Source organism: Zootoca vivipara, chromosome 15 (assembly GCF_965207765.1).
Source record: "Zootoca vivipara chromosome 15, rZooViv2.hap1.1, whole genome shotgun sequence".
In the NCBI taxonomy this organism is placed as follows: Eukaryota; Metazoa; Chordata; class Lepidosauria; order Squamata; family Lacertidae; genus Zootoca; species Zootoca vivipara.
The window spans coordinates 34451468-34478275 of NC_142598.1; the positions used below are offsets into that span (position 1 = coordinate 34451468).

At 41.3% G+C, this 26808-nt stretch overlaps 1 protein-coding gene across 6 annotated transcripts in view; it reads right to left on the reverse strand.

The window, feature by feature from the left end:
- KDM4C (lysine demethylase 4C) overlaps positions 1-26808 on the reverse strand; it is a 209774-nt gene that overhangs the window by 104868 nt on the left and 78098 nt on the right. For 3 of the 6 annotated variants that reach the window (XM_035140870.3, XM_088659061.1, XM_088659062.1), the window contains 3 exons: positions 9236-9426; positions 4355-4593; positions 2771-3081 (listed from right to left, as the gene is read on the reverse strand). In XM_035140870.3, the coding sequence (XP_034996761.1) occupies positions 2771-3081; positions 4355-4593; positions 9236-9426 (741 nt within the window). Of the gene's footprint in view, positions 1-2770; positions 3082-4354; positions 4594-9232; positions 9427-26808 lie in introns of all 6 variants that reach the window. The other 3 variants (XM_035140866.3, XM_035140867.3, XM_060269021.2) reach the window with 1 other exon arrangement.

Here is a 26808-nt window from a genome sequence, read left to right on the forward strand (position 1 = left end):
AACTACAGTTCCCAGGATTCTTTGGGCGAACCCATGTCCTTTAAATGTGCTTTTGCTGGTATTAAAGCATTCTGGGTAGATTTTAGATGGTGTTTTAAGGGGGCAGTAGTAAGATAGCAGGCAAAAAATACATATCTATAAATGCTTGCAGTTCAATGCAACTAAATAGTTGAAAAAAAAGTAGAAATAGTAGCAGCATTGTTGTTTTTAAACTAAAAGTCCTCTTTTGCCTATTAGTGTTGAAAGTGCATGTCCACATTTGTTTTCTCAATAGAAGAATCAGGATTTCAAATTTCATGGGGTTTTTTTCCTTTTCTAATAGGCTTTTTTCCTGTTTAGCTTGGTAACTATCAGAATACAGTCTGGTGGTGAGCAGATAAAATGGGATTTCCCCCCCCATCACAAAAGGAGTGGGAAATAAAAGAATGACCCTTTTGTGGTCTTTGATAAAATAATTCAAATACTGTGGGATAGCTTCACAGCCTCTTCCTTGCAGGGTATATTTTTCCCCAAAGCTTGGAAATTAGACATTTTCAAGAACCTGAAACTTCAGGTTCATTGGTAGCTGAAATGCCTGTACCTACAAAACACCATTTATCATAGTGTTCCCTAAGTTTCTAGAGACTCTTCTGCAGATCTGTGTAAAGATGCCGAGCTCTGCAACTGCCCTCGCATAATAGGTTGGAGTAGCAGCCTGAGATCAAGGCAATTCCACTCTACTACGTCCAGGAAGAAGTAGCTTACTCTGTCAAGATTAAAAGTTAGAGAAGCAATGGGTTGTATCCAATTTTAGTCAGAGTAGACCCTTTAAAATTAATGAGGCTGTTGATTTTAATGGCTTTCCTCTGAGTAGAGCCTGGCTGAATACAACTTGGGGGGCTTTTCTACAAAGTTGTATCTTCAAGATGACAGCCTCATTATTGAGGGTCAAAGCTACAGTTCTTTGGTTAAATAAGTGCTGAGACTTTAATGGTTGTCGCAAATGTCTTCACCAACATTCAGTTTACTAGGATCTTGCAAGCCTATCCAAACCCTTGTTAGCTATAAAGCAGCTATCCTCAAGGAGGTGCCCTCCAGTTCTTCATTTCCCATCAGCCCCAGATAGCATGGCCACTGATGAGGGATGATGGTAGGTACAGTCCAAAACATCTGGAAAGCACCAGGTTGGGAAAGGATGCTACAGAAGGTGGTTGAACGCCAATGAATATTAGGTAGTAATTCAACTATTCTGTTCTAGCTACAAGGTTACTCATAAAACTTGGAAATTCAAGAGGCTGGCAGTGCTTGGTGGGAAATGGAAGGCTCAATTAGTACCCTGCAGCTGCCATACAGATCCCTCGGCAGCCAGGTCTGACCACTCAAGGAAACAGGACACTGACCTGGAAGGATCATTAGCCTAATGCAGTACAGCTGCTCTTATGATTAAAGAATGTGGCAGATTCATCAAACAAAGCAAAGTAGCTGTGCGGAAAGGCTAAGAGACAGCTTTTTCAGCAGCAACCCTATAAAACGTTTGTGTGCCACTACAAGACGGACACAGCATGCAAACATATTGGAAAATATTTGAAAACCCCACTAAGGAATAGCTAAAAAGTACCCAACCAAATGAATTAAACATGAAGCTGTTATGCAGAATCTCACCACTGAGAAGATGTTTATTAGCACTTTATATTAAAACAGGAGGACTGGCCTTGGGACTGCTAAATCTCATTCTGTAAAACAATGATGAGTTTGCTATTTATGTCGGTAAAAGGGCAAGTGCTGTTTTATTCTTAGCTCCAAAGTGTCTTTTCCACTCTCTTAGGAACATCTGGCAATTCAAAAAGGGCTGCTCTCTGCAGGTGCCAGAAGCAGATCTAGCCTCCAAGTTAGTTAATGCAGCTCTGCTTATTATCTCACTGGAGTCTCTTTCACATGGACATTTGCTACCAATCAAAATGGGATGTCTTATAAAATGTGGTAAGATTTGAACAACAGTTCTATTTAGGGTAGTGAGTTGCACCAGTTCAAAAATTTCACCACAACCACTAGGTGGATTTTTGGATGTTCCACTTCACGTTCAGTCTCACACATACCACATAATTGCAGTACAGGGATTATAAAGCTGATCCACCTTTCAGGGCTGTGGCAAAGATCATTGAGATAATTTGTAATAAATGAACTGTAAAATGTTAAGTATTATTATTATTATTATTAGCTAATTTCATTCCTATAATTTACTGTAGATAATATCAGATCTCACAACAGTGTATGGGGAGGTATTGTCTAGGAGGTTCAAATCTCACAACAATGTATGGGGAGGTTTTCCAAACTTGGGTCTCTAACTATTTTGGACTGCAATTCCCATCACCTCTGACCACCGGTTGTGCTAGCTAGGGATGATGTGAGTTGTTGTCCAACAACAGCTAGAAACCCAAGTTTGGGGAACCCTGATCTACACCATAACACTGGGAAGATTTTATTAAATAGTCAATAGTTGTTGTTTTTTCTTGTATTAGCTTGCAAAATATGAGGCTTTCCTCTCAGTCATATCCAAAACCACAAATAATCCAAGGCAGAGGATTGTTGAAAAGCTGGAATGAGATGAAAGTATAAAGCACATTACATATACAACTGTTAAGCCGGAGGATAAAATATTTATAGATAATAATGAAATGATCTCAGAACTCTAATACCGTGCTAAACACTTAAGAAATCCAGGACTCATTTTAAGCAATTCTGAATTCATCAAATATGCTCAAATTGTTTTAACGATAACACCCTTTCTTACCAGTGGTGATATTTCTCCAGGCTCCAAACCATTTTCACTGCTTTCAATATCGCTGATATCATCCTCTTCTGCAGACAAGCTGCTAGTTTCTTCTTTCTCCAGGCTCTCAGCTTCGGAAGAAGCATACTCAAGAGCCCGCCTTGAAGTAGTTGAAATTTTCAAATTGTCTTCCCGGTTACAGCTAGCAGTTGAAAGTAAGCCCAGTCCCGATTCCTCAGAACAAAAATACACAGAGCTAGAATCTCCTTTCTCTTCCGCTTCAGAGTGTGTTTTTTTGATTAGAGGACCATGGCTATGAGGAGAGTTATGACCTAGGGACAAAATTTCAGCATGAAGGCAATACAGTTTTGTTTGTTTTAACAACAACAGCATTTTGATCACAATGTAAAAATAATCTTGGCAGACAATTAAACATGTTAATTGCTCATACTTTTTGCAGAAGCAGGGGAAATGTGGCTCACTTTTCATCAAGATTAATGAATGAGATGGAAATTAGAATAAAAAAATCTGTGCTGATAAGATCAACATTGATAACTTCAAAAAATGTCTATGCTACACATGGAAATCATGTTTTTGTGCCAGTAGTCATTGGCTACTCAGATCCTCAAACTACCAAGTCAATCAGTTTCAGCCTGGATGTTGTACAATAGATCATTTTTATTATTTGTTTCGTTAAGATTGCTCTCTCTGCACAGCTATGTTTATCTCGGACATGTCAACTATTTTTGTATAGAAATGTTATCATTAGCTGGAACTTGTCTCATTAAATGGAAAAAAATATATATGATATTGCCCTTTAGATTAAAAATCAGATAATTATTCTTGGCTAAAAATCCAGATGCATAGCCATGTTATTCCCCTGCAGTAAAAATAACAGCTATCTTATTTAGAATGCCACTAGACTCTCTTGTGATCGTTCTTAGTTTGGTGCAACAATCCAGCCCAAATCACTGTTATGGAAAGAGCAAGAATAGAACATTGCTGGAATAATAGTAATATCCTATTACTATAAGTGAGGAGCAGCCTGCTACTTGCAGAAGTCACTGTGAGGGCTACATGCTTCAGTACAGGTGTAAAGCTTGTATGGGGGGAGGTGGAGTTGAGGGGGCCATAGTGAAAGAACGACTAGTGTTATATCTGTAGGTATTTCTTTTGATGGCTCTTTAGAGGTTGACTTTATTTCGAAAGGTGCTTTATATTTCAGTACTTCATTATTTGTTTAGCACACCGTTATGCACCCTGAGCCTTTAGGAAAACATAAGATAAAATTCTAAATCCAAAAGTAAACAGATACACGCTTAGGAAAGGAGCTTGCCAACAGTTGTGCCTTCGCCATTACACCTGTCTTGGAATAATGTTGCAGCTATGCTGTGGAGAAATATTAGGAGACGGCTAGTCCTGCCCCAATCTGCTTTGCAATTCAATATGCTCTAAATGCCCATGGCTGTGAAACAGCACTGTGCAGACTACTAAGATGTGTCATTTCACAGAGCAAAGCAACGTACGGCTTCTCACCTGCAGATTTATGGGATCACAATATCGACTGCCTACAACTCTATGGGAAATAAACACCATTCGTCTCACCTGAGACCTTTTTGTTATCCAATAAATTGTGATCCATCTGCATCCTGCTTGCATCTTGTTCTTCCCCAGAAGGCAGTCCTGTGTTTACTGCCTTTACTTTTTCTGATGTCTCTTCTTTGACCTTGAAGCTATCTGGAGCTGCTCCAACGACGGTGATTTCTGTACCGACCACTATGGTTGATACCTTCTTGTCCTCTGGAGTTTTCAGCTTTTTTGATCGTGATCGGCTGTGCTGGGAGCTGTTATAAGAGATATTGCTGTCAAAACAGAACGTCTGGCTAGGATAAGATAAAACATTTATCAATATAAATATCCCTTTCACCTGCTTTTAGGAATACAAAAAAAGACTAAGCAAAACCCCACCCTGACAATTTTTCATATCTGTGTGTAAAAGTAATGTTTACAATTTATTAAGCAATAGATTAACATGTTAATTTAAATCAGTTGTTAATGCTGTCATAGCTCTTTAAAGTTACTTATTAAATGAAGTAAACTCAGGTAATGCTGAAGCTAGTTCTAAAACCAGTTACCGCTACTTGGTGAAGCATTCTGTAGAACATGACAAAGACTAACTTAAGTTAATTACAGCAATCTCCCAGATACATTAAACTTCGACAATGATGCTCAAATCCCAAAATGTATAAGACATTTTGATTGATTGTTCTTCTGTAATCTCATTTACAAAAATAAAAAAATAAATCATTAATTTAAACCAGTTGCAAATGCAGCTTTAGCAATAGCTACCAGAATCTGAATTCGGAAAAATTCAAGAAGTTCCTATCACCATAGGTAGCAATGTTTTTGGAAATAATACAGGGTGATTCATAATGAAGTATACAAATGGAAACTGTATACTTCATTATTATGAATCGCCCTGTATTTAATACCTAAATATCAAAATTTAAACATCATGTGCCCTGCTTAGACCATGACAACAAGGCTCTTCCTTGAAAGTAAGGCAGAGTAGAGATACAAGCTCAGCAACAGGCGCCTTTTACGCTCAACTTATGTGACAGGAAAAGTGAGAGTAGCAGTTCAAGCTCACGGAGTCCAAGATTTGGACAAGGAGTTCCAAACTGCACAGGAGCAATGGGTGGGCAAGCCCACCGACCAAGCTGTTAAGAATGGAGCAACGTAAGCTTCTTTCACACCTTACGAGACTGTCGAGTGGGCAGGCGATCGCTGTGTCAGTGAGATGCTAGGACCTGTGCATACATGAAATGCCAAGTACCTCTATTCTCAGCACCAGCTGCTTTGTGATCTGGCTGTGCCAACCCTCTATCTGGTGGTAGCACATACAAATAGATATATTTTTAAATTGTGATTTCCTGCTGTGATTTCCGTCTCGGTACAAGTTTCTCATACCACGGCAGCCCCGGCACAACCTGTCGCCCAGAACACAAACATTATCACCTCACTATTTTCCTCGAGTTGATGTTCCTATACTTATGGGACCCTATTTGGAAGGCATATTATTCCCAGAATCAGAATTATCATATTTTTTTTCCCTTGACATATTACAGCAGAGGTGAAACAGAACAAACATTTTATCTTCATTTGGGGGACGTGCATCTCCTGCTGTGTTTGCACTTGTGCCAAGTCTACTAATTAAATAGCATGGAAATGCATCCACAAGCTTAGCACAGTGAATAAATTCAGCACATGCACTCATCTGATAAAACTTTCAACATAATTACTATAATGTCTCCACTTTTAATTTTAACTTTTAAATTGGCTATCCAGATAAATAAGGGTTGTACTGACAAGGAAATAATTTCTCTGCCAAGTGCAAATGGCAGTTGTATAATAAAGTTGCCAATTCTCTGCAGCAATACAAGAGCATCATTGTACAATTATATGACACACACATTAAAGCCCACAGGTTCTCAACATGTAAATGTAAGACTATATGTGGGTTGATGATTAAACAGTGCACATTTGTTTAAAAAAATATAGCATTTTTACGGTGGCTGGCTTCTTAGGGGTGATGGTGGTTCAGAATCAGAATGATAGAGGTCAGGAAGGGTAACAGATAATGTCCAGAATGTCAAGATCATTAAGTGTGTGTGTGTGTGTGTGTGTGTGTGTGTGTGAGAGAGAGAGAGAGAGAGAGAGAGAAGAGCAATGGTGGCCAAACTTGCCCCTCTAGCTGTTTTTGGACTGCAACTCCCATCATCCCTTGCTAACAGGACCAGTGGCCAGGGATGATGGGAACTGTAGTGGGAACTGTAGTCCCAAAACAGCTGGAGGGCCAAGTTTGGCCACCACTGGTGTAGAGTCATGTTCCATACGGGATGATCCTTGGTACAATGCAGCATCCTCTACTGTACGTTTCCAAGCACAGTTCAAAGTGTTGGTGCTGACCTTTAAAGACCTAAATGGCCTCGGTCCAGTATACGTGAAAGAGCATCTCCACCTCCATCGTTCTGCCCGGACACTGAGGTCCAGTGCCGAGGGCCTTCTGGCGGTTCCCTCGCTGCGAGAAGCCAAGTTACATGGAACCAGGCAGAGGGCCTTCTCAGTAGTGGCACCCGCCCTGTGGAACGCCCTCCCACCAGATGTCAAAAAGAAAAATAACTACCAGACTTTTAGAGGACAACTGAAGGCAGCCCTGTTTAGGGAAGCTTTTGATCTTTAAGAAATTAGTGTATTTTAATATTTCTGTTGGAAGCTGCCCAGAGTGGCTGGGGAAACCCAGCCAGATGGGCGGGGTATAAATAATAAATTATTATTATTACTACTACTACTACTTGGTGGGTTTGGCAGACTGTCCATTTGCCAAGGGAGCTACTTTGAGGAAAACAGTGCAAGAAACTGTTCATGTGGTCCCTGAGAACACCCTCAGTGAGGCATCAGCAGTCTTATCCTCACCATTCCAGTGCATTAGGCCTCCTGCAGACATGTGGGTATTTTGTGAGTGTATTCTGCAACATGTAATTGATGCAATAAAAGTGGTGGATTCTTCAATCTCCCATAAGGTCACATTTTACCGTAGTTTAACAAAAGGACATATGCAGAACTGCCAGGAGGCCAAAAGAGCAGTAAAGCAACACAGACAAGGCTGCAAAATCAAGAACTGAAAAAATCTCATATATATATATATATATATATATATATATATATATATATATATATATATAATATAAATAATGCCAGTAAGATCACCACCTTCTGATACTCAGCTGTTGATTCAAATTCGTCTGTGACTTGCAACTATTAAGCAGAAATTTAAGGCACCTGAACCTGAAGAAAATGATAAACAATAGAAGGGGCAGAACAAAATGAACCAGATCATCTGTTGTAACTTAAAGGAATATTGCAAGCCTGAACAACACAAGCTTGGCTCCTCAAATCTATTTAGCACATTTATAGAAAAACACCAGAAACTATGCTACCAACATGGGCTGCCATACATCCGGATTTTCCTGGACGCTGCTTAAGGGGGCTGAATACCGGCTATGTCTGGAAAATTCCGGGTGTATGGCAACCCTATATTACTACATGCACATAAGCTAAGCATTTTGCTACATGGAATGAGGTGGGGAGGCCACAGCTCCTTGACAAATTTTTGCTCTCTACTTCCAAACTAAGTTTTGCACTCTAATTTAATCTGTCAAATGGCCAAGAGAATGACTTGCAAAAATATATGCAGTCTAGACTAAGCACACGCAGGAACTTTAAATGTGATTGTTTACACATAATCTAAAACATGCAAAGTAGACCTCAGGTTTATTGGAGACTAAAAAAAAAGATTCAAAGGAACTTGAGACATCTTGTTATTAATTAATTCTACTGGAATACTCTGCCAATAGCGATTCAACAGGCAGGGACCCTGTCTATGCTGCCAGGCCTATGCAGGAAATTAAGAAAACATCTTTATGTAAAGTTAGTTAGCAGTTGATGACCTCTGATTTCACATCATTTTCATTGTATATTGGTATGTTTGTAAACAACTTTGATAGGCATTTGAAATCTTGAATATTTGGTAATAAAGATATGGTGTATCAATACCTAACCCATGGTTTTGCAGTCTATCTGAAAAGCCTGTGTGTCCAGTTGTAGTATTCACACACAGTTGGAAAAATCTTACAGCAGCAGATCAGATATTTAGATTGCTTAGCTTATTAGAGGAAACTGTGAAATAGAACTAATGCAAAGTGAAAAAAAGTTCTAAGAGAGGCATATCATTCTATGTTGCTATCAGTATTTACAAAGCATTTTTATATTATCAGGTTAGGAGACTCTGATTCAACAGAAGAACACGTCATGGGACTCAATGCAAAATTACAAAAAGAATATTTGGAAAAAAGCTGCCAATAAGAAAATTCAAATCCACTATTCAGCTGTAGCATAAATAACCAGGTATTGGCAATACCTTTTGATCATTCTGCCAACTATGTATCTGCCTCTGGTTAGGACTCTTACCAAAGGCTACAGCAAATTTGAGGATACATAAATAAGTAAGGATTTTGTTTGGAAATTTTTATTGCAATATCTAAACGATAGTGTTTCACTCAGTTCTCCTCAATAATGCTTTTCTGGACTCAGCAAAGAAAATATGCATATTTTCATACGGAACAAATACTATATTAATGCTCAGAGCTCCACATATATAAATTTCAGTAATGCATTCTCATTAAACTTTTAAAAATGAATATATTTCTTCAATGAGGATTATCATTGTGAAATATGACTCTTTTGCCCTCAAGCTCACTGTTAGGTTTTAAGGAGACACAAATTAACTGTGACTAAAATAAATGAACAACTTAAAAGGAAATGGCAGAGAGAAGTGGAAGAGAGGGGAGAGAAGCACTGAAAAAGAACAGAAATTATATCATATTTAAACTTCAACTATATGGAGTGCAAAACATTCATTACCACCTGGAAGATCTCTTTGTTTTCCTTCTTCTCTGCAACCAGGCCTTTACCTCTGGTGTCATTTCAGGGGTGGGCTTTGTATGTTCAATGGTGTATAAATCTTTCCCTTGTTTCCACAGCTGGTATCTGTCTGGCTGAAATTTCCTCACAAAGATATCCATTGATATTGTCACCATGTCTTTCCTGCAGGTACACTGAGAAGAAAGAGAACATATATTTTTAAGAAGTTCATAATCAAGAGGGCAGCAATCCAAAAATGAAACCATTAAAGAAATCCACCATATTGTCATTGTAGTAGTACATGGACTTTTGTCTTATGGAGGAACTCCAGCAAATTTATAACCAATGGAACTATCAAAGTACCAAGTCTGCATAAAAAATAGAAAACAGTCCCCTCATGTTAACATATGTGTTAGATCAGGCTTCCCCAAACTGCGGCCCTCCAGATGTTTTGGCCTACAACTCCCATGATCCCTAGCTAACAGGACCAGTGGTCAGGGAAGATGGGAATTGTAGTCCAAAACATCTGGAGGGCCGGAGTTTGGGGATGCCTGTGTTAGAATGTCAGTATTCTAATTAGCCTTGAAGTTGTTACAATTGAATTTATGGTGTAATTTGGGATCAATTTATATGCCACAACTACATGGACTACTGTAAGACTATAGTCATTCACTTTTTGCTCTTACATGAAGCCTCTACAGAAGAGACAAAGGGCTATTTCAAATAAATATTGTAATTATTTAGAGTCTTTGTGGCGCTGTGGTTAAACCACTGAGCCTAGGGCTTGCTGATCAGAAGGTCGGCGGTTCGAATCCCTGTGACGGGGTGAGCTCCCGTTGCTTGGTCCCAGCTCCTGCCAACCTAGCAGTTCGAAAGCACGTCAAAATGCAAGTAGATAAATAGGAACCGCTACAGCGGGAAGGTAAACGGCGTTTCCATGTGCTGCTCTGGTTTGCCAGAAGTGGCTTTGTCATGCTGGCCACATGACCTGGAAGCTATACGCCGGCTCCCTCGGCCAATAATGCGAGATGAGTGCGCAACCCCAGAGTCGGTCACGACTGGACCTAATGGTCAGGGGTCCCTTTACCTTTACCTTTTTACCCAGTAATTTACTGCTGAAGGATCAAACTGCCTCTACTAAAGTTAGATGATATGAAAACTTTGTGGGTTTTTGGTCTGTGCTGGCTTTCGATACCATTGACAATGGTATCCTTCTGGAGCAGCTGTCAGAATTGGGGTGGGTGGCACTGCTTTGCAGTGGTTCCTATCCTACTTGGATGGTCGTTCCCAGAGGGTGTTGCTTGGGGAGTGTTTTTTCAGCCCTGTAGAGCCTTCAATGTGGGGTTCTGCAGGGTTCAATCCCATTCCCTATGCTATTCAACATCTACATGAAACCACTGGAGTTATCTGGAGGTTTGGCGTACGTTGTCAGCAATATGCTGGTGACGCTCAGCTCTACTTCTTTACATCTGCAGGTGAGGCAGTGAAAGTGCTGGACCAGTGTCTTGCCTCGATAATGGACAGGATGAGAGCCAACAAACCGAGACTCAATCCAGATAAGACAGAGGCACTGTTAGTGGGTGGTTCCTTAGACTGGATGGCTGGGAGGTTGCCTGCTCTTGATGGAATTACACTTCCTCTGAAGATACTGGTATGTAGTTTGGGAGCACTCCTGGATCCTTTGCTGTCACTTGAGGCTCGGCTGGCCTCAGCGGCACTGAGTGCCATTTATCAGCTTTGGTTGGTGGCTCAGCTGCGCCCTTTTCTGGACAGGGGTAGCCTATGCTCTGGTAACCTCAAGGTTAAATTATTGCATTCTACGTAGCGTTGCCTCTGAAAACGGTTTGGAAACTTCAGCTACTGCAGAATTCAGCGGCCACGATGCTCACCAGGGATTGAGCATATTACACCAATCCTGGTCCAACTGCACTGGCTACCAATTAGTTTCCAGGCCCAATTCAAAGTGTTGGTTTTGACCTATAAAGCCTTAAACAGCTCAGGGCTGCAATAACTATAGGGCTGCCTCTTTCCATATGAACCTAACCTGACCCTGAGATCATCTTCTTTGTGGGCCTCTTCCACGAGAGGTCTGGCAGGTGGCAACACAAGAACGGGGCCCTTTTTGTTTTTATTATATATTTTGTGATTTTATACTGTGATTTCATATTGTAACCACCCTGAGACCTGGGAGTATAGGGATGTATACAAATTAAGTAAGTAAGTTTCAGAGTTAAAATATACTCTATGAATAAGAACAGTTTTCACTACCATTTCCATTTCTGTAGCAAGTTATTTAAAAGGTATCTCTGTCCTTGCTCTTTTTAAAACTAAGCTTTCAGTGCAATCCTCTTATGTTTACTCAAAAGCAAATCCTACTGACTTAGAACTTACTCCCAGTTATGTATGTATCTAATGTATTAAACAGATCATGAAGCTGAGGCTCCAATACTTTGGCCACCTCATGAGAAGAGAAGACTCCCTGGAAAAGACCCTAATGTTGGGAAAGATTGAGGGCACAAGGAGAAGGGGACGACAGAGGATGAGATGGTTGGACAGTGTTCTCGAAGCTACTAACATGAGTTTGACCAAACTGCAGGAGGCAGTGCAAGACAGGAGTGCCTGGCGTGCTATGGTCCATGGGGTCATGAAGAGTCGGACAAGACTAAACGACTAAACAACAACAACAACATATTAAACAGTGTGTTTTCTCAATGAGAATACTTCTCCATCACAATACATCTAATTCATGCTTCAGACTTATGCATTTTGCTTGCTTACAAGAGAACTTCAGAAATAAAACTTCAAATGCCATAACAACCACCAATTAGAATCAAATGATGGATTGAAGAGTCATTGTAGTAATTGCTGCTACATGATTAAATTGATATATTTCAGAACTAATCATATTATTTTTATATCTCTTTTTACCTGACCAGGTTAAGCACTCTCATTCATTTTAAAGAAAGATGATACTCATTGCTATTAGACCAGCACACTCGTTTTATCTCCTGTTGGCATCAGTGATGGGTGTTCACAAAGGAAGAATTGCATTGAATTCCTCCCTCTCCCCCAACTATGCAATCAAAGTCTCCCTAAATTCAAGGTACAGTGAACGTCAAGCATGAAAAACAATTGCATAAGAGATAGATTATGAGATTACAGCATTTGCTGTGAGACTTCACATCTTCCTGCAGTTTGAGAAGGGATTAATATATAAGCCACTGTTAATTTATTGATGAAATATATCCCTTGTGGGATAATATTCAGATGTGAAATGATTCCTTAAAAAGAAAATAAACTTTCCCCCAAAATTACAACTATTCACAATATTTTTTACCATAATATTTTCGGATGTGGCAACATTGTAGAACACTAAGAAGGGTTGCAGTTTAAAATGTAAAGCCTGAAAATGTAATATATATATATATTCATTTTTCAGAAGACAGAGATCCCTATTTCAAACACCATGTTTTAAGACTATTCAGAGATTTTCATATACACCAATTGAAAACATCACCTGCTGAAAAATACTGTACATATTTGAGCTTCTATTCACTGGAGACTGGAAATATAAAATCTGAACATCAGACAATGAAAAACAGAGGCATTTTGTATAACTTTTTCTTTTTCTTTTTCCATTTATTCCCCCCACTCCAAATGTGCAAAAAATGAAATAGGCTGTATCCATAAGCAATTCAAAGGGTGGGGGGGGTTAATATATGTGTGTTCCCAGTCAAGTTCAGATTTATTCAAATTTTGAGGGTGATTGTATGGGAATAAGGCATATTGATGGGGACATGTTGATGTTTCATAGATCATTTATCTGTTGAAGCAGAGTGAAATCCAAATGAGGCCAGGCCTATCAGTCATGTGAGAAAGCACTGTGAACTCATCCTACAAGTAGAACACATATGTAATCGACAAGGTCAGACCATAGGTACTAGAGGTGCAATTCATATGGCTGTGCATGCCACCCCAGTCCAGGCCTTGAATCAAATCATGGACTAGCTGTCAGGAGTATGGGCAGGAGTCAGGCTCTGGGGCCTGTAGTGCTTTGCAGGACTGGGGCATGCCTCAGCTTGTGCTGGAGAAGCAAGGCGTGGCCACACAGGTGGAGACCTCAGCTTGTGCTGGAGAGGCAAGGAGTAGTGTCTCAGGTGAGGCCACTTGTTATCTCACTGCACCTGGTGGCAGGAGCTGGGAGGGATAAAAGCTCAGCATTTCCCTTCAGCTCTTTGCCACAGCAACGCCATCCCTGCCTGTTGCCTCTTGCCTCTGGCCTCTTGCTCCTTGGACCCTTGCCTTGCCGACGCCTTGATTCTTGCTCCATGGACCCTTGCTTTGCCGACGTCTTGATCCTTGCTCCGTGGACCCTTGCCTTGCCGACGCCTTGATTCTTGCTCCGTGGACCCTTGCCTTGTCGACGTCTTGATCCTTGCTCCGTGGACCCTTGCCTTGCCGACGTCTTGATCCTTGCTCCATGGACCCTTGCCTTGCCAACGCCTTGATTCTTGCTCTGTGGACCCTTGCCTTGTCAACGTCTTGATCCTTGCTCCGTGGACCCTTGCCTTGCCGACGTCTTGATCCTTGCTCCGTGGATCCTTGCCTTGTCGACGCCTTGATCCTCGAACCTTGTACCTTCGCCTTGCTTCTTGTTCCTTGAACCTTCGCCGTGCTTCTTGTTCCTTGAGCCTTTGCCTTGCCAAAATGGCCAGCGCTAGCGTCGGAAGTCGCGTCTACGCATGTCCGGAAGTGTGTAGACGCAACTTCCGATGCCGGCGCCGGCCATTTTCGGTGCCCATTGATGGGCAAAGCGACACCGGAAGTTGCGTCTACACACTTCCTGACATGCGTAGATCCAACTTCCGGGGCCCGCGCCCGCCATTTTCTGGTGCCCATAGATGGGCAAAGCGGCACCAGAAAAATAACAGGAGCCAAAATAAGGGAGATTAACGGGACAGTAGCTGAAACGGGAGACCGCCGGGAAACGGTAGGGAAAAATGGGGATTTCCCAGGAAATACAGGGTACCTGGCAAGTATGAATTAGGGTTCTAAACACTAATTATACATGAAGTCTGGAAGGGGGGGAGGAAGTACTATGTTCAGCCCTGCTGAGTACTGCTTCGCCAGTGTGTTCCCTGCAGAAGCTGCTTGCCTCTTCTTCGGGTTGCGGTGGGCAGATCAGCACTGATGGATAGCTGATGAAGGACCCTCTGTGAGAGGCAGGGAAAGTAAGTTCTTTCAGGGTGGGGGGTTGGGAGAAGAAAGGAAAGCTCCTGGGTGAGAGCTGGGAGGGTTCACCTTTCTCTGTGTGGATTAAGTTAAGATTTACGGTACTTGTGAAAGAGGACTTTGTATGCTCTTTTTTGGTTTGGTTTGGTTTTGGTTTAGTTTATATTGGTTTTTTTATTGTGGCGGATTAATAACATCTTATAAATAATAGTAATTTTAAAACAACAGGCAACTAAAAGAGTTCTTAGGTATGTTCTTCCCAATTAACTAATGAATCCAAGCTTTCACTACCATGGATTACTAGGTCAGATTCAGAAGTGGCATTCAATAATTGCTAAAGCTGCAGCGGCTGAACTGTTAAAGACTCCTTTCACTCAGAGTCACTAGTTTTTCAGAATTAAAGCAAGAACAAGATATACCCTGATAAAGCTTGTTACAGGGGCAGTAACGGAGATGATTACACTTCCCATAGCACCTACAGAACAAACATTTGTCAGGCACCACTTAGATGTGAAAAGGATTTAGAGCACGTTGCAACAATAGCCATTCTTCCCTAGCAGAAGCAGAGTGATATATTTTTACACTGACCTTCCAGCAACTTGTAGGCAGTGCGGCAGAAACCTTTGATATCAGCTATCATTTGTTCAGGCTTCAATAAAACAAGTGTTCTTTTGGTAAAAAGCCTTGAAAAGTACAGTACACTATGTTCACGAGTCACACACAAAAATAAAAAAAATGCTCGGCTTCCCACTTATTTCCAGGGTTTTTTTCTCTAACATTTTAATCTCAGGGTGGGGGGAAATCTAACATCCTAGGGACAATTTAAAAATAGCTCCTCAGTGTGAAATAAATGTGCTACTCCTTTATATAATATGTTTGCATGTTTCTACAGACATTGATTGGAGTAATTTGTGGGTGTCCTTTGGTGGTATGGAATAAAATTGGCCAAATTTGGTGGTACAGAGAAAAAGAAGGAACTATTCCTCTTACTTTTACAGAGAAGAAGGCTTTGCTGTGTTAATGTGGGAGGAAATTTTATAACTTTGCTATTATCATCTGATTTCTATGGTGAGGGCTATCACCGTGGGTTTGCCTTCGAAGTTGATTAGAATAGGGCGGGTAGTCATCCTGATTCTTTTCCTACACAACTACCTCTCTTCTCTCCAGGTGGACATATATCTAGTTTAAACACCCTGCTTCCTTTTTTTCCTCCCACTTCTGGTGCTGCTATCTTGAAGCAGTGCTGGATCAGAGACTAGGGTTTGAACAAAAGTGTGTCATGGAACAGAGAGAAAGCCATTTTTTCTAAGAATAAACCATCTTGACTCTAACATCCTCAGTTTTAAATGAGGAGCCAGTCCAGTTAGGAGTAATAATAATAATCTTTATTGCAGTCCAACGACTCATAACCCAGTCCAAGTAGATATCTTATGACTTGTTTAAGGAGCAATGGCTTTCTTATGGATTTGTGTTGTATTGCTAACAACAGCTAAAAATAAAAGTCTCAAATAGCATGTACATGTTTTCATATATAGGTTAAAGGGAAAATGTAAATACGGTTTCTGAACATAGTGGAAAAAACTTGCCTAGGGACTGATCAAACATTAAATATTGCTTTGCTATGCTATGCATCTGCTTTTCAATAAAGACAGGTATGAAAATTGCATTTTTTCAGAAGTGAAAAGTATTTTTTCCTTACACACTTAGACAAACTTCAACAATTAAAACAATTTTGAAATCATAACTGTTGCAACTAGATGCTGTCTTATTCACTCAAACCCTTGCCATTTGAAATTCTCTGAACAACGTTACCCAAACACAAAACAAGCTACAGATTTCATTAAAGTTAACTACACACAAATGCCTTCAGGTAGAAAAGTATAATTTATTGCAAGGCTTCCTGTTGTTTGGCATATGGAATTCTGAGGGCAAAAACTAAATAATAAAAAAGAATATTAATGAAACAAACAATAAGTCTATTGCAATGCATAGTCCTCCCTGCCGCCGCCCCCCCAACACTTCCCTTCAAATTCTAACATGGTTCAGCATGGAACCACGGCTGTACACATTACTGTTTACTCTGGCTCCGGCACACTGCCACTACTCATGTTTGAAGCTGTGTACACATGGCATTAGCCACAATCCATAGTATCCTGCAGTTTCTTGAGAAGTACTTCTGTTTGGTGTGTCTTCTCTCAAACCAGCTTCCATCTGATCTGAAAACACAAGCCACATCCACCTTGCAGTTAAGCTGAGTTGTGGAGATCTGAGACAGCCATTGTGCATCAGATGACAACTTCATGAACAGGAGTTCGGGGGGGCACTGCAGGCATAGGGAAACCAAATAGGTAATGCACAAGGAGTGAAGAAACACACCCCGCCCACCCTCAGGTGTGTATAACAGTGTGCAAATGTGACTTGAAACACTTAAAACACACACACACAAAAAAGACACCCTCTTTTTGCTATGATCTACCCCAAAAAAATCACCCTGTTTAACAAAATCAATCCTTTCCAAAAGTCTTTTTTTTAAAAAAGATATTGGCACCATTTTGGAGTAGATGTCAGAGTGAACTGTGAAAAACATTGATTCTATAACCAAAAGGAAATTTCTGCACATATATGAAGCCTAAGAAAAACTTTAACTGGTCAGTAGTCATACTACTTAGCTTCAGAATGAATGGCTCCCACAAAATAATTTGCACATAGTTGTTTTCCCGAGAAAAAATCAGTTAGTAGGCTCTTTCTCTACTATCATATCTACAGTAAAACTCTTCTTAGCAAAGGTTTTCTAAAGTTCTGCATTAATTTATTCATCACATTATTCACAGAACTTGGACATGTATACACAAAAACAGTGAGAGTTGCTATAACTGCATTTTTCAATCTACAAAATATGTGATGCTCCATCCTTGCATCAATTGCAGAAACTAGATAAATTCTGCTTATACCGAATTCAAGGTAATATGCAAGTTCACTATAAAATTATGTCTCCGTCTCAATGCTAGCTTTCAGAGTCACACTATATATCCAGGATGAAGGTAACTGATAAGATGGGGCAAAATGTTTTGTACAGCATGCAAGCTGTTTTTTAAGTCTTTAAATGCCCATTAATCACACCTTTCTTTTAAAAAAATGTTCTTTAAAAATGGCAGTTCCACAATACACAACCTATTTCAACTACGGTATATAATCATCTCTCAGGCTCGCAGATTTCCAAGGGAATATTTTAGAACATGTTTGCTGTTATCCTGAAATCAAGCATAAATAAACAGCTGATATCAGTTCAGTACTTTGGCAGGCAGTAAAGACCATCCTAAGACAATTCTACCTCTCTATGTCCAATTGGATTTCTGGTGCCAGAACAGACATCTGTACACCCTATACAGTAACGATAAGAAAGTAAGGCTATTAATATAAATGTGTAAAAAGGAAATCACGACACGACAAGCCTTTTATGAGTGTCAGGGAAAGTGGCTGCCTATTGTGGTCTATTCACTGTCAAGAAAGGAAAGTGCAGAAATATATTCTACGTTCAGAATATGAATTGTGAACAAGTATCCATTAGAAAATGTGCAAGTCATTCTCTCGGCCATTTGACAGATTAAATTAGAGTGCAAAACTTAGTTTGGAAGTAGAGAGCAAAAATCAATATGAAACAGACTTTTCCGCTGTAATTCTGAATAAAATAGATCTGGCATAAAGTCAGCATTGTAAGGTAAGGCATTGTAAGCCTTAGCAGCTCCTACCTCTACTTTCCAACTGCTGATTTCAAAAGAAATATAAGTAATAAAATATATTCCCTATGCCACCAGTATATAGGCACTCCCACGCCTAATTTCCCCAACATGCTACCATTTCTATTGTGACAACAGAAGACCTCTTCATATATATTTCCAAATGCAAACAAAAATCCAGTGACTATTATTTTCCAGAAGTTGCTCATGCACTTATTTGTTCAGTACCACAGGACTGGGAGTACAGTTTGGGTGGGAGGAATGACTCGAAGCAAGACCCTAGTAGTGGGTTCTTCAAAGCAAATCTTACTTCTTCTCTCTCTCTCTTGAGGGCAACAGTACTTGCACCCCTTCTGCAGAATACTTTGTAGAATCCAGTGGCAGTAGAAGAGTTTGGTTTGTCCTTCTAATAACCCAACCAAGCACCCAGCACACACTTCTTAGATCTATATCCAGCCGAAAAGAGGGGTCCTTCTTTACCACTGCTTGTTCAAGAAGATGGAAGAATGAGCTCCTTTGAGCTCCTTGTGTCCCTTTGAGCCTTGGCTAGGCTGGTAGCTGCAGCATCCCTCTCTGGCCATCTGCAGTGCTGGCACTGCAGTGCAGCTCAGTCAGGGGTTCTTGCTGCCTGAAAGCTACCACAGTGGAATAGGGTCTAAATCAGGCAAGCCCGGCCTTCCAGATGTTTTGGGACTACAACTCCCATGATCCCTAGCTAACAGGACCAGTGGTCAGGGATGATGGGAATTGTAGTCCCAAAACATCTGGAGGGCCGAGTTTGCCATTGCCTGGTCTAAATTGTTTGATCTAACTTAAAAAATACATTTTATAATCTTCTTCCTTTGCTACTGCTTCTACAAGTGCTGGTTTGGCCAGAAAGAAAAGAGGGTGCAAAACCTGGATGATCTATTACAGGCATCCCCAAACTGCGGCCCTCCAGATGTTTTGGCCTACAACTCCCATGATCCCTAGCTAACAGGACCAGTGGTCGGGGATGATGGGAATTGTAGTCCCAAAACATCTGGAGGGCCGAGTTTGCCATTGCCTGGTCTAAATTGTTTGATCTAACTTAAAAAATACATTTTATAATCTTCTTCCTTTGCTACTGCTTCTACAAGTGCTGGTTTGGCCAGAAAGAAAAGAGGGTGCAAAACCTGGATGATCTATTACAGGCATCCCCAAACTGCGGCCCTCCAGATGTTTTGGCCTACAACTCCCATGATCCCTAGCTAACAGGACCAGTGGTCGGGGAAGATGGGAATTGTATTCCAAAACATCTGGAGGGCCGCAGTTTGGGGATGCCTGATCTATTAATTCTTGTAAAGGTTAAGTTTCTTGATACCATCCTACAGCACAAGAGGATTTTTAAAACCCAAACTTAGAGTTATTCCACATTGAGCTTTATTTAGCTGTTAATCCACATTTCCCCCATTCAAATTTACTTACTGTATTTGAACATGTCTATGAGAAGCAACTTCAGTCTTTCTTGTTCATACCATTAGACATATCCTTTTTGGTTTGCCCTGCCTTCTAACTTGTTGATTCTATTATACTCGTACCAACAGGGTATGCATGCAGTGTGCAAGCCTTGTTTTTTTGGTTTTTTTAAGTCCCCACACAAGAGGTGTGCAAAAGCACACAATTAGGCAATTGTAAATTTGCTTGTGCAGTTTTAGGATTTTCTGCAAATCTCAGGGATCAAAAGTGGGGGATCCTTCAAGCAAAAGTGACCCAGAAATACCTGCAAGCACAGGCGGGGGGGGGATGAAAGCATTAAGGAAATAGTGAGCCTGGAAAAGGGAGTAGCAGAAAGTGACAACTGATCCAACCACACCAAAGCAACAAAGGGCTTTGGGCCGGAGGGCAGGGGAGTGCGTGCGCAGCGGGCTGGAGGGCGGGGGAGTGCGCGCCCGTGCGCATGCGCACACACACTTACTGGCGCGGTGGCGTGCTTCCAGGTCGGAAAAATCGCCGAAAATCGTTTGTGTGCATGCGTATGGGCCTCCCCCGACCCAGAAGTGCACCGGAAATGACCTCTTCTGGGTCGGGAGAGGCCCATACGCATGCGCACAAACAATTTTTGGCGATTTTTCCGATCTGGAAGTTCGCCACCGCACTGCGCGCCGTAAGAGCGGGCGGTGGCGGCAGGCGGCGGGGGTCGTCGCAGACCGGATTGGGAGGCCGTAGTCTGGGGACCCCTGGTTTAGAGCCTGTTTTTCCCCAATTTGTCAGATTATTCCTGAATTTACAGGGAGGAAGCACCAAGAATGGTGGTGTTTAGAGGGCAGCATCATGTGGAAATAAGCCAATTAAATGGAAACACAAACAACTGCAAACACACAGTAACTCCAGTGCAGAGAAGCCTTTAGATACATATGTTGATACTTTTAATGTATTCATAACACATTCAATTTAAAATCAAATCAGATTTTACTTTATTGGGCCAATATTTCCCATGAGCATGCGAAAAGGGAGGAATGTTGACTTGCTCACAGAGGAATCCTAAGAGAGTGTAAGAAGTCTAAAATGTAATAAATATTAGTCAATCTAATGGTGCCTACCAACAAGCAGAATGCATTTCCACTTTTGCAACAAAACATCCTCTTCCTTTCCTCCCCTTTTCAGTCCCTCAAATGTCCCCCATCTGCTTGGGAGACCTGAGGAATTCTCAGGAGTACATGGGGGTGGGCACAGGGCTTCAGAGAGGGATGGAGAAGATGGGAAATTAGGTTTGTGCAATGCTTCTTTGTGGAAATTTCTCCCCAAATGAAGAATCCTCTAACTGAGAAGAATGCAAACCCCCTTTGGAAGTTCATTCTTAGTTCTCATTTCTCAATTGTAATTTCAAGGGACATCCAAATAAATATATAAAATCCTGTATGTTTTCTAATCTCCGTATGGTAGGAAGCAGCGATGCAAACCCGACCTACAAGCATGTTGCAGGATTAATCAAAGATAATATTCATTTTGTGTGAGAAATGTTCTTATGCAAACAGAGAAGAAAATGATCTAAGCATATTTAAGAGGTTTCTCCTCACCCCCCCCCCTTTCCAACAGTGTTTTGGTGTTTAAATACCATTTTGAAGTACAGTACTTAAAGAATTGTGTGGCAAGAATTTTGAATAGTTAATAGGGTTATTTTTTATTTACACTACACATGATATGGCTAAATTAGATCATTAAATTTTAACATTCCACAGAGGAATGATAACGGCTTTCTGATGATGTCAAAACAGTGGGAATAAAACTTTTGCATTCACGGTTCCAGTGTAATCAGCACGTTATTTTATGTGCAGATGTTACTTCTCCAAATTATTACCACATTGTTCCATCTTTAAATAGACAATTCAGCAGCATATGCTTAGTTAGGAATTAAGTTTTTTTGCAGTAGGGTATAATGTACTGTTATTTCCTACTAAAATATATTTAAAGGGAATAATGATTGATATAAAGAATGATGTGAATAATAAATGAGCTCTCTCCTGGAACTCTGGTGGAATGGTAGCTTTTCCTTAACATGGTGGGGGCTATCTGTCATGGATGCTTTAGCTGAGATTCCCGCATTGCAGGGGGTTGGACTAGATGACCCTTGGATCCCTTCCAACTCTTTTGATTTTATGATTCCATGATCTATGAATTTAATGCATTGAACTACACACAGAATCAAAAACACTCATGGAAGCAACATCTTAAAACAGGCATCCCCAGACTTCGGCCCTCCAGATGTTTTGGACTACAATTCCTATCTTCCCCAACCACTGGTCCTGTTAGCTAGGGATCATGGGAGTTGTAGGCCAAAACATCTGGAGGGCCGCAGTTTGGGGATGCCTGTCTTAAAACAATAGGAGAAAGGAGAAATACATGAGTAGAGAACAGGAACTTGGAAGAATGTTTTATGTTTTTAGATCAACTGTAAGCCGCCCAGAGTGGCTGGGGAAACCCAGCCAGATTTGGGGGGGGGGGTATAAATAATAAAATTATTATAATTGTTATTATTACTTTGTGGTAGAAGTTATACTGAACCTTTCTGAAAATTGACTCCCAAGATGAAATGAGATTCAGATGGGGAAAACGAAGTTTAATAATACAACCACACATACTTTGTTCCTAATTGCTTGCTTGTTTTAATAATCACATATTTCCTCAGAGCAATGGATTTTACATATATAATAGTTAATAGAAAAGAGGTACATTTTGTTAAGCTCAATCTCAAAGCCTCTAATTAGAAGCTTTGGAAAGGTTATCAGTTTTACAGGCATCAAACCAGTGAACCTTGTATTCAACCAAATATTATAATTGCAATGGAAGCCAAGGATCAAGAGTGCAAGGCATGCAAGATCTAACCACAAGAAAGTTTCTAGTGCCACATATGCAATAACTCTTTCATTACTCAGTTGTTGGTTTTGGGGCTGTTGGTGGTATAATGCCTTGGGACCCTCCTACTGCTTAGCTGCTATTTGCTTATAAAATAAATGAGAAACTGCCCAAGCTAAACATTTGACCTACAAGTGATTTTCAGCAATGGTTTCCAGCTGAGCTACAGTGTCTGCAATCACAGTTACAATGGTCTCGTTTTCAAAGAATAAACATGGGCACAGAGCATAAGGCTGTCTCCTGAGGTAGACATTCAGCCACTATCCAGCCAAACCCCATCTAAAATCAACTCTAATTACCCTACTGTGTGGCAATGCTAGGTCTTGCTCTCTGCGCACTGGGGACATGGCATATTTTCTGTAGAGAAAACAAGAGGCGCATTTAAAAGACTGAGAGAAAATTCCTCCTCAGTGATCCCATTATCAATTGCTGGTATGTACCATTTGTGAATGTAGGTTGGGAATCAACTGTCTGAAGGCCTCCCTTTTTAAAAAATGCATTTCAAAATTATTTCAAAATCCCATGCCATTGCTGTACATTCAAAATTAGCATGTAAGGAAAATATTAGGCCAGTATCTTATCAATGTGTGTAAGTTTTGCACTGATATAGAGCTTATCAAAATATTACCTTTGTGAACTGGTAATAATATTACGCAGGTGAACTGAATTTTACTATACCATAAATATGCATAAAGGCTACAATCTAGCCAACATTAGCCATTAGTTAAGTTGCACTGATTTAATATAGAACATGCTTAATTTTTCCATTGATATTTGTGGATCTTAGAAGTGATAAACTTTGGCTGGATAGGCTCTATGTACAGTACATAAATATTTATATATCTACAGGGCCGGCCCTAAGGCAAGGCTGGGTGGCACAATGCGCCAGGGTGTCGGGCCGCCAGGGGGCGCCGCGCTGTGCCCACAGCAGCCACTTTGGCCGAGGAGGCGGAGGCGGGGCGAGGCAGCCACGGGAAGCCCCAGATAAGGGAGGAGGAGGAGGAGGAGGAGGAGGAGGAGCGCAAGGCTCGGCAGTTCGCCCTCTACCTGGCCCGAGGCGGGGCGAGAGGGGCGCCAGGAGGTGCGTGGGCAGTTAACGGCCGCGGCTCGAGTGGTCGCCCGCGGCGGGGGGAGGTGGCAAGCGTTGCTTAGCTACGGTGGTGGGAAGGACAGGTGGGTGTGGCGGCGGGGGCGGGGTTCCCGCCAAAATTGTTGGGGGGGGTTGATTCGTTTGTCTCTTGGGCGCATGCACACACGCACCCCCAAGGCAGTGCGTGGCTCCGGCTTTCCAGCTGGGGGAGCGGGGGGGCAGGGCGCCGGAGGGATCTCTGAGCCACGGCGCTGGATAGGCTTAAGGCGGCCGTGTATAGCTATATATTAAATTTTAGTGCTTTAATTGAATGGATCTCAAGATACACAATAGCTAACTATGTTTCAAGGCAAGATAGCATGGTTGCAAGTTACAGTTTCACATTTAGCTAGACATGTATATAAGCCAAAACAATAAATAGAGCAACTTTCATCAAATTCATAACAGCCATTTTACATTTAGTCCTGTTTTTTTAAGAGCAATGGGATAAATTCAACGTGTCATTCACCAGATCGCTCAATTAATGCCTGACGGAACTATCTTCAATCTCTTTCCTTGGCATGCTGTTCCAGGGATCTACGGATACCTCCCAGAGTCATTTGGGGGTGTGGGGGCATGCTAAGCGAGGAGAAGGGCAAAGCCCCATTGCATTAGCAAACGTCATTGCACTGGCTTCTGGGGGGGGGGGAAACTACTTCATTGAATCTGGCCCAATATATTGTAGCTCTCTACCACTTCTTTTTTTAAAGTGCATATTTAAGGAAAATAGTGTTTTCTGCAAAAGCCACCAATTCAAATGCTACTTACAGTAGTTGTTGTTTTTAATCCTACCATAATCTAGAAAACAATGTTTGTAAAACAAAACTGAATACAAATGAAATACCAAATAAAACATAACTTGTTTACATATTTGTTTACCTATCCACTGAATACTGAACTTAGAAAAGAAGGTCTGGGAATTACCGTACTTTTCCCCATTGGGGGGACTCAGATTTAAGAAAATGGGCGGACATATGTCCGTGTATAAGACACCCCCTAATTTTTGAGATTATTTTTTTAGGGGGGGGAACTGGTCTTATACATGGGAAAATACGGTATATTAGACCACAGGAATGATGGGAACAGTCAAGGTTGACTGCAGTTGTGGACTTAGATCACCAGTACAGTACTCCATTGCTGTTACACAGCAAGTCATCATCTCCACTAGTCATCTTCTCCACTACATTTAAGTTTTGGTGTTCCGCTGCAAAAAAAAAAAAGGGGGGGGGTAAAGTCCATATTCCATTAAGAAAATTCTGGCATTGCCTTGATAGAAGTATGAGTAAAATATTATTCTACCTCATCAAAAATGTGCAATGTTCCACATCAGAGAACAACATTATTGACAAAAAGTCTTATATATATAATGAAGCCTCATTTGAGGTATATTAAGAAAGTCTGGATAACTGAGTGGAGTGTATCATGGTGTAACAACAATCCACTGAGCAATGGGAAAAGCTTTAATTTTCCATATTACTGATATTCATAATTTCTAAAGCTGGCATTGTTACTTGGAATAGTTCTGATACACAAAAGTTGCACCAACCACCATGTATTACCCAACCATTGTGCTACTTCTGTGTACTGGAGTCATTCCCAGGTGTTAGGCCAAGGTCCAGCGCTGGTTGAAAGGGTAAAGAGACCCCTGACCGTTAGGTCCAGTCGCAGACGACTCTAGGGTTGCGGCGCTCATCTCGCTTTACTGGCCAAGGGAGTCGGCGTACAGCTTCCAGGTCATGTGGCCAGCATGACTAAGCCGCTTCTGGCAAACCAGAGCAGTGCACGAAAACGCCGTTTACCTTCCCACTGGAGCAGTACCTATTTATCTACTTGCACTTTGATGTGCTTTCAAACTGCTAGGTTGGCAGGAGCAGGGACCGAGTAACGGGAGCTCACCCCGTCGTGGGGATTCGAACCGCCAACCTTCTGATCAGCAAGCCCTAGGCTCTGTGGTTAACCCACAGCGCCACCCGCGTCCCAGCGCTGATTGTAGGGGGTCACAAACAATTATTCAGGCCATAAGCCCTTAGACTCTTAAAACACTGGTGGCAGAGACTGGGTTAGGTTTGTTTAACCTCATGCCATAATTGTTATTAGAGCATTGTGTACTGTAATAACTTTACATTTCAATAAATAAATAAATAAATAATATTCAACCTATTAACCCCAGCTAAATCGCTAAATTTTCAATGGACTTAGCACCACAATCAATATAACTCCCAGAACCTCCACAACAACTTTGTCTTGTATCTTCCACGTCAATATGCAATTCAAGCCAGTTTCTTTCCCCTCCTCCTCCTCCTCCTCCTTCTTCTCCATCTTCTTCTCTTTTCTCTTTTGGCGATCACTCGTAGCCAAGTAAGATTGTCTTCCATAAACACAGTTTAAAGTGACTGTAAGTGACTGTGGAGGCCAATTCTGGATCCACACGTCCTTCCACAGTGGGGACATTGGTTTCTGGGAGGGAGTTGATCACAGTGTGGATTTGCCAGGAATGCCTTCCTCTTAGCATGTTTCTCCCTTGCGTCCTGAATTTGAGTGTCTTCAAAGCCCATGACACCTTTGGTAAAGGCTGTTCTCCAACTGGAGCGCTTGCAGGCCAGAGTTTCCCAGTTGTCAGTGTTTATTTCCCAGTTGTCATTATTATTTTTTAAGATTTGCCTTGAGACAGTCTTTAAACCTCTTTTGTTGACCACCAGCATTATGCTTTCCATTTGTAAGTTCGGAATAGAGTAGTTGCTTTGGAAGACGATGATGAGGCATCCGCACAACATGTCCAGTCCAACGAAGTTGATGTTGGACAATCATAGGCACTAGGAATGCATGGAGAAGGCAGACTCCCCGAGGTGAGTGAGCACCGCAGTTTAAAAAAGGAGAGCTGGCCAATCATAGTAAGCCATCTAACAAGATGGCTCCACCTACCCTTCTTCCACTATCTAGACAGAAAGCACAAGCATTTGTTTGGCACTCTGAGGGCTTTTCATAGAGGCAGTGGGAACTGCACCTGTGTCTCTGCACTCATGCACTGGCATCAGATGTACCCCAGCAGCATTATGACTGCAGCCTTGAATTCAATTGATTTAACTGTGTTTTTCCTTTTAGCC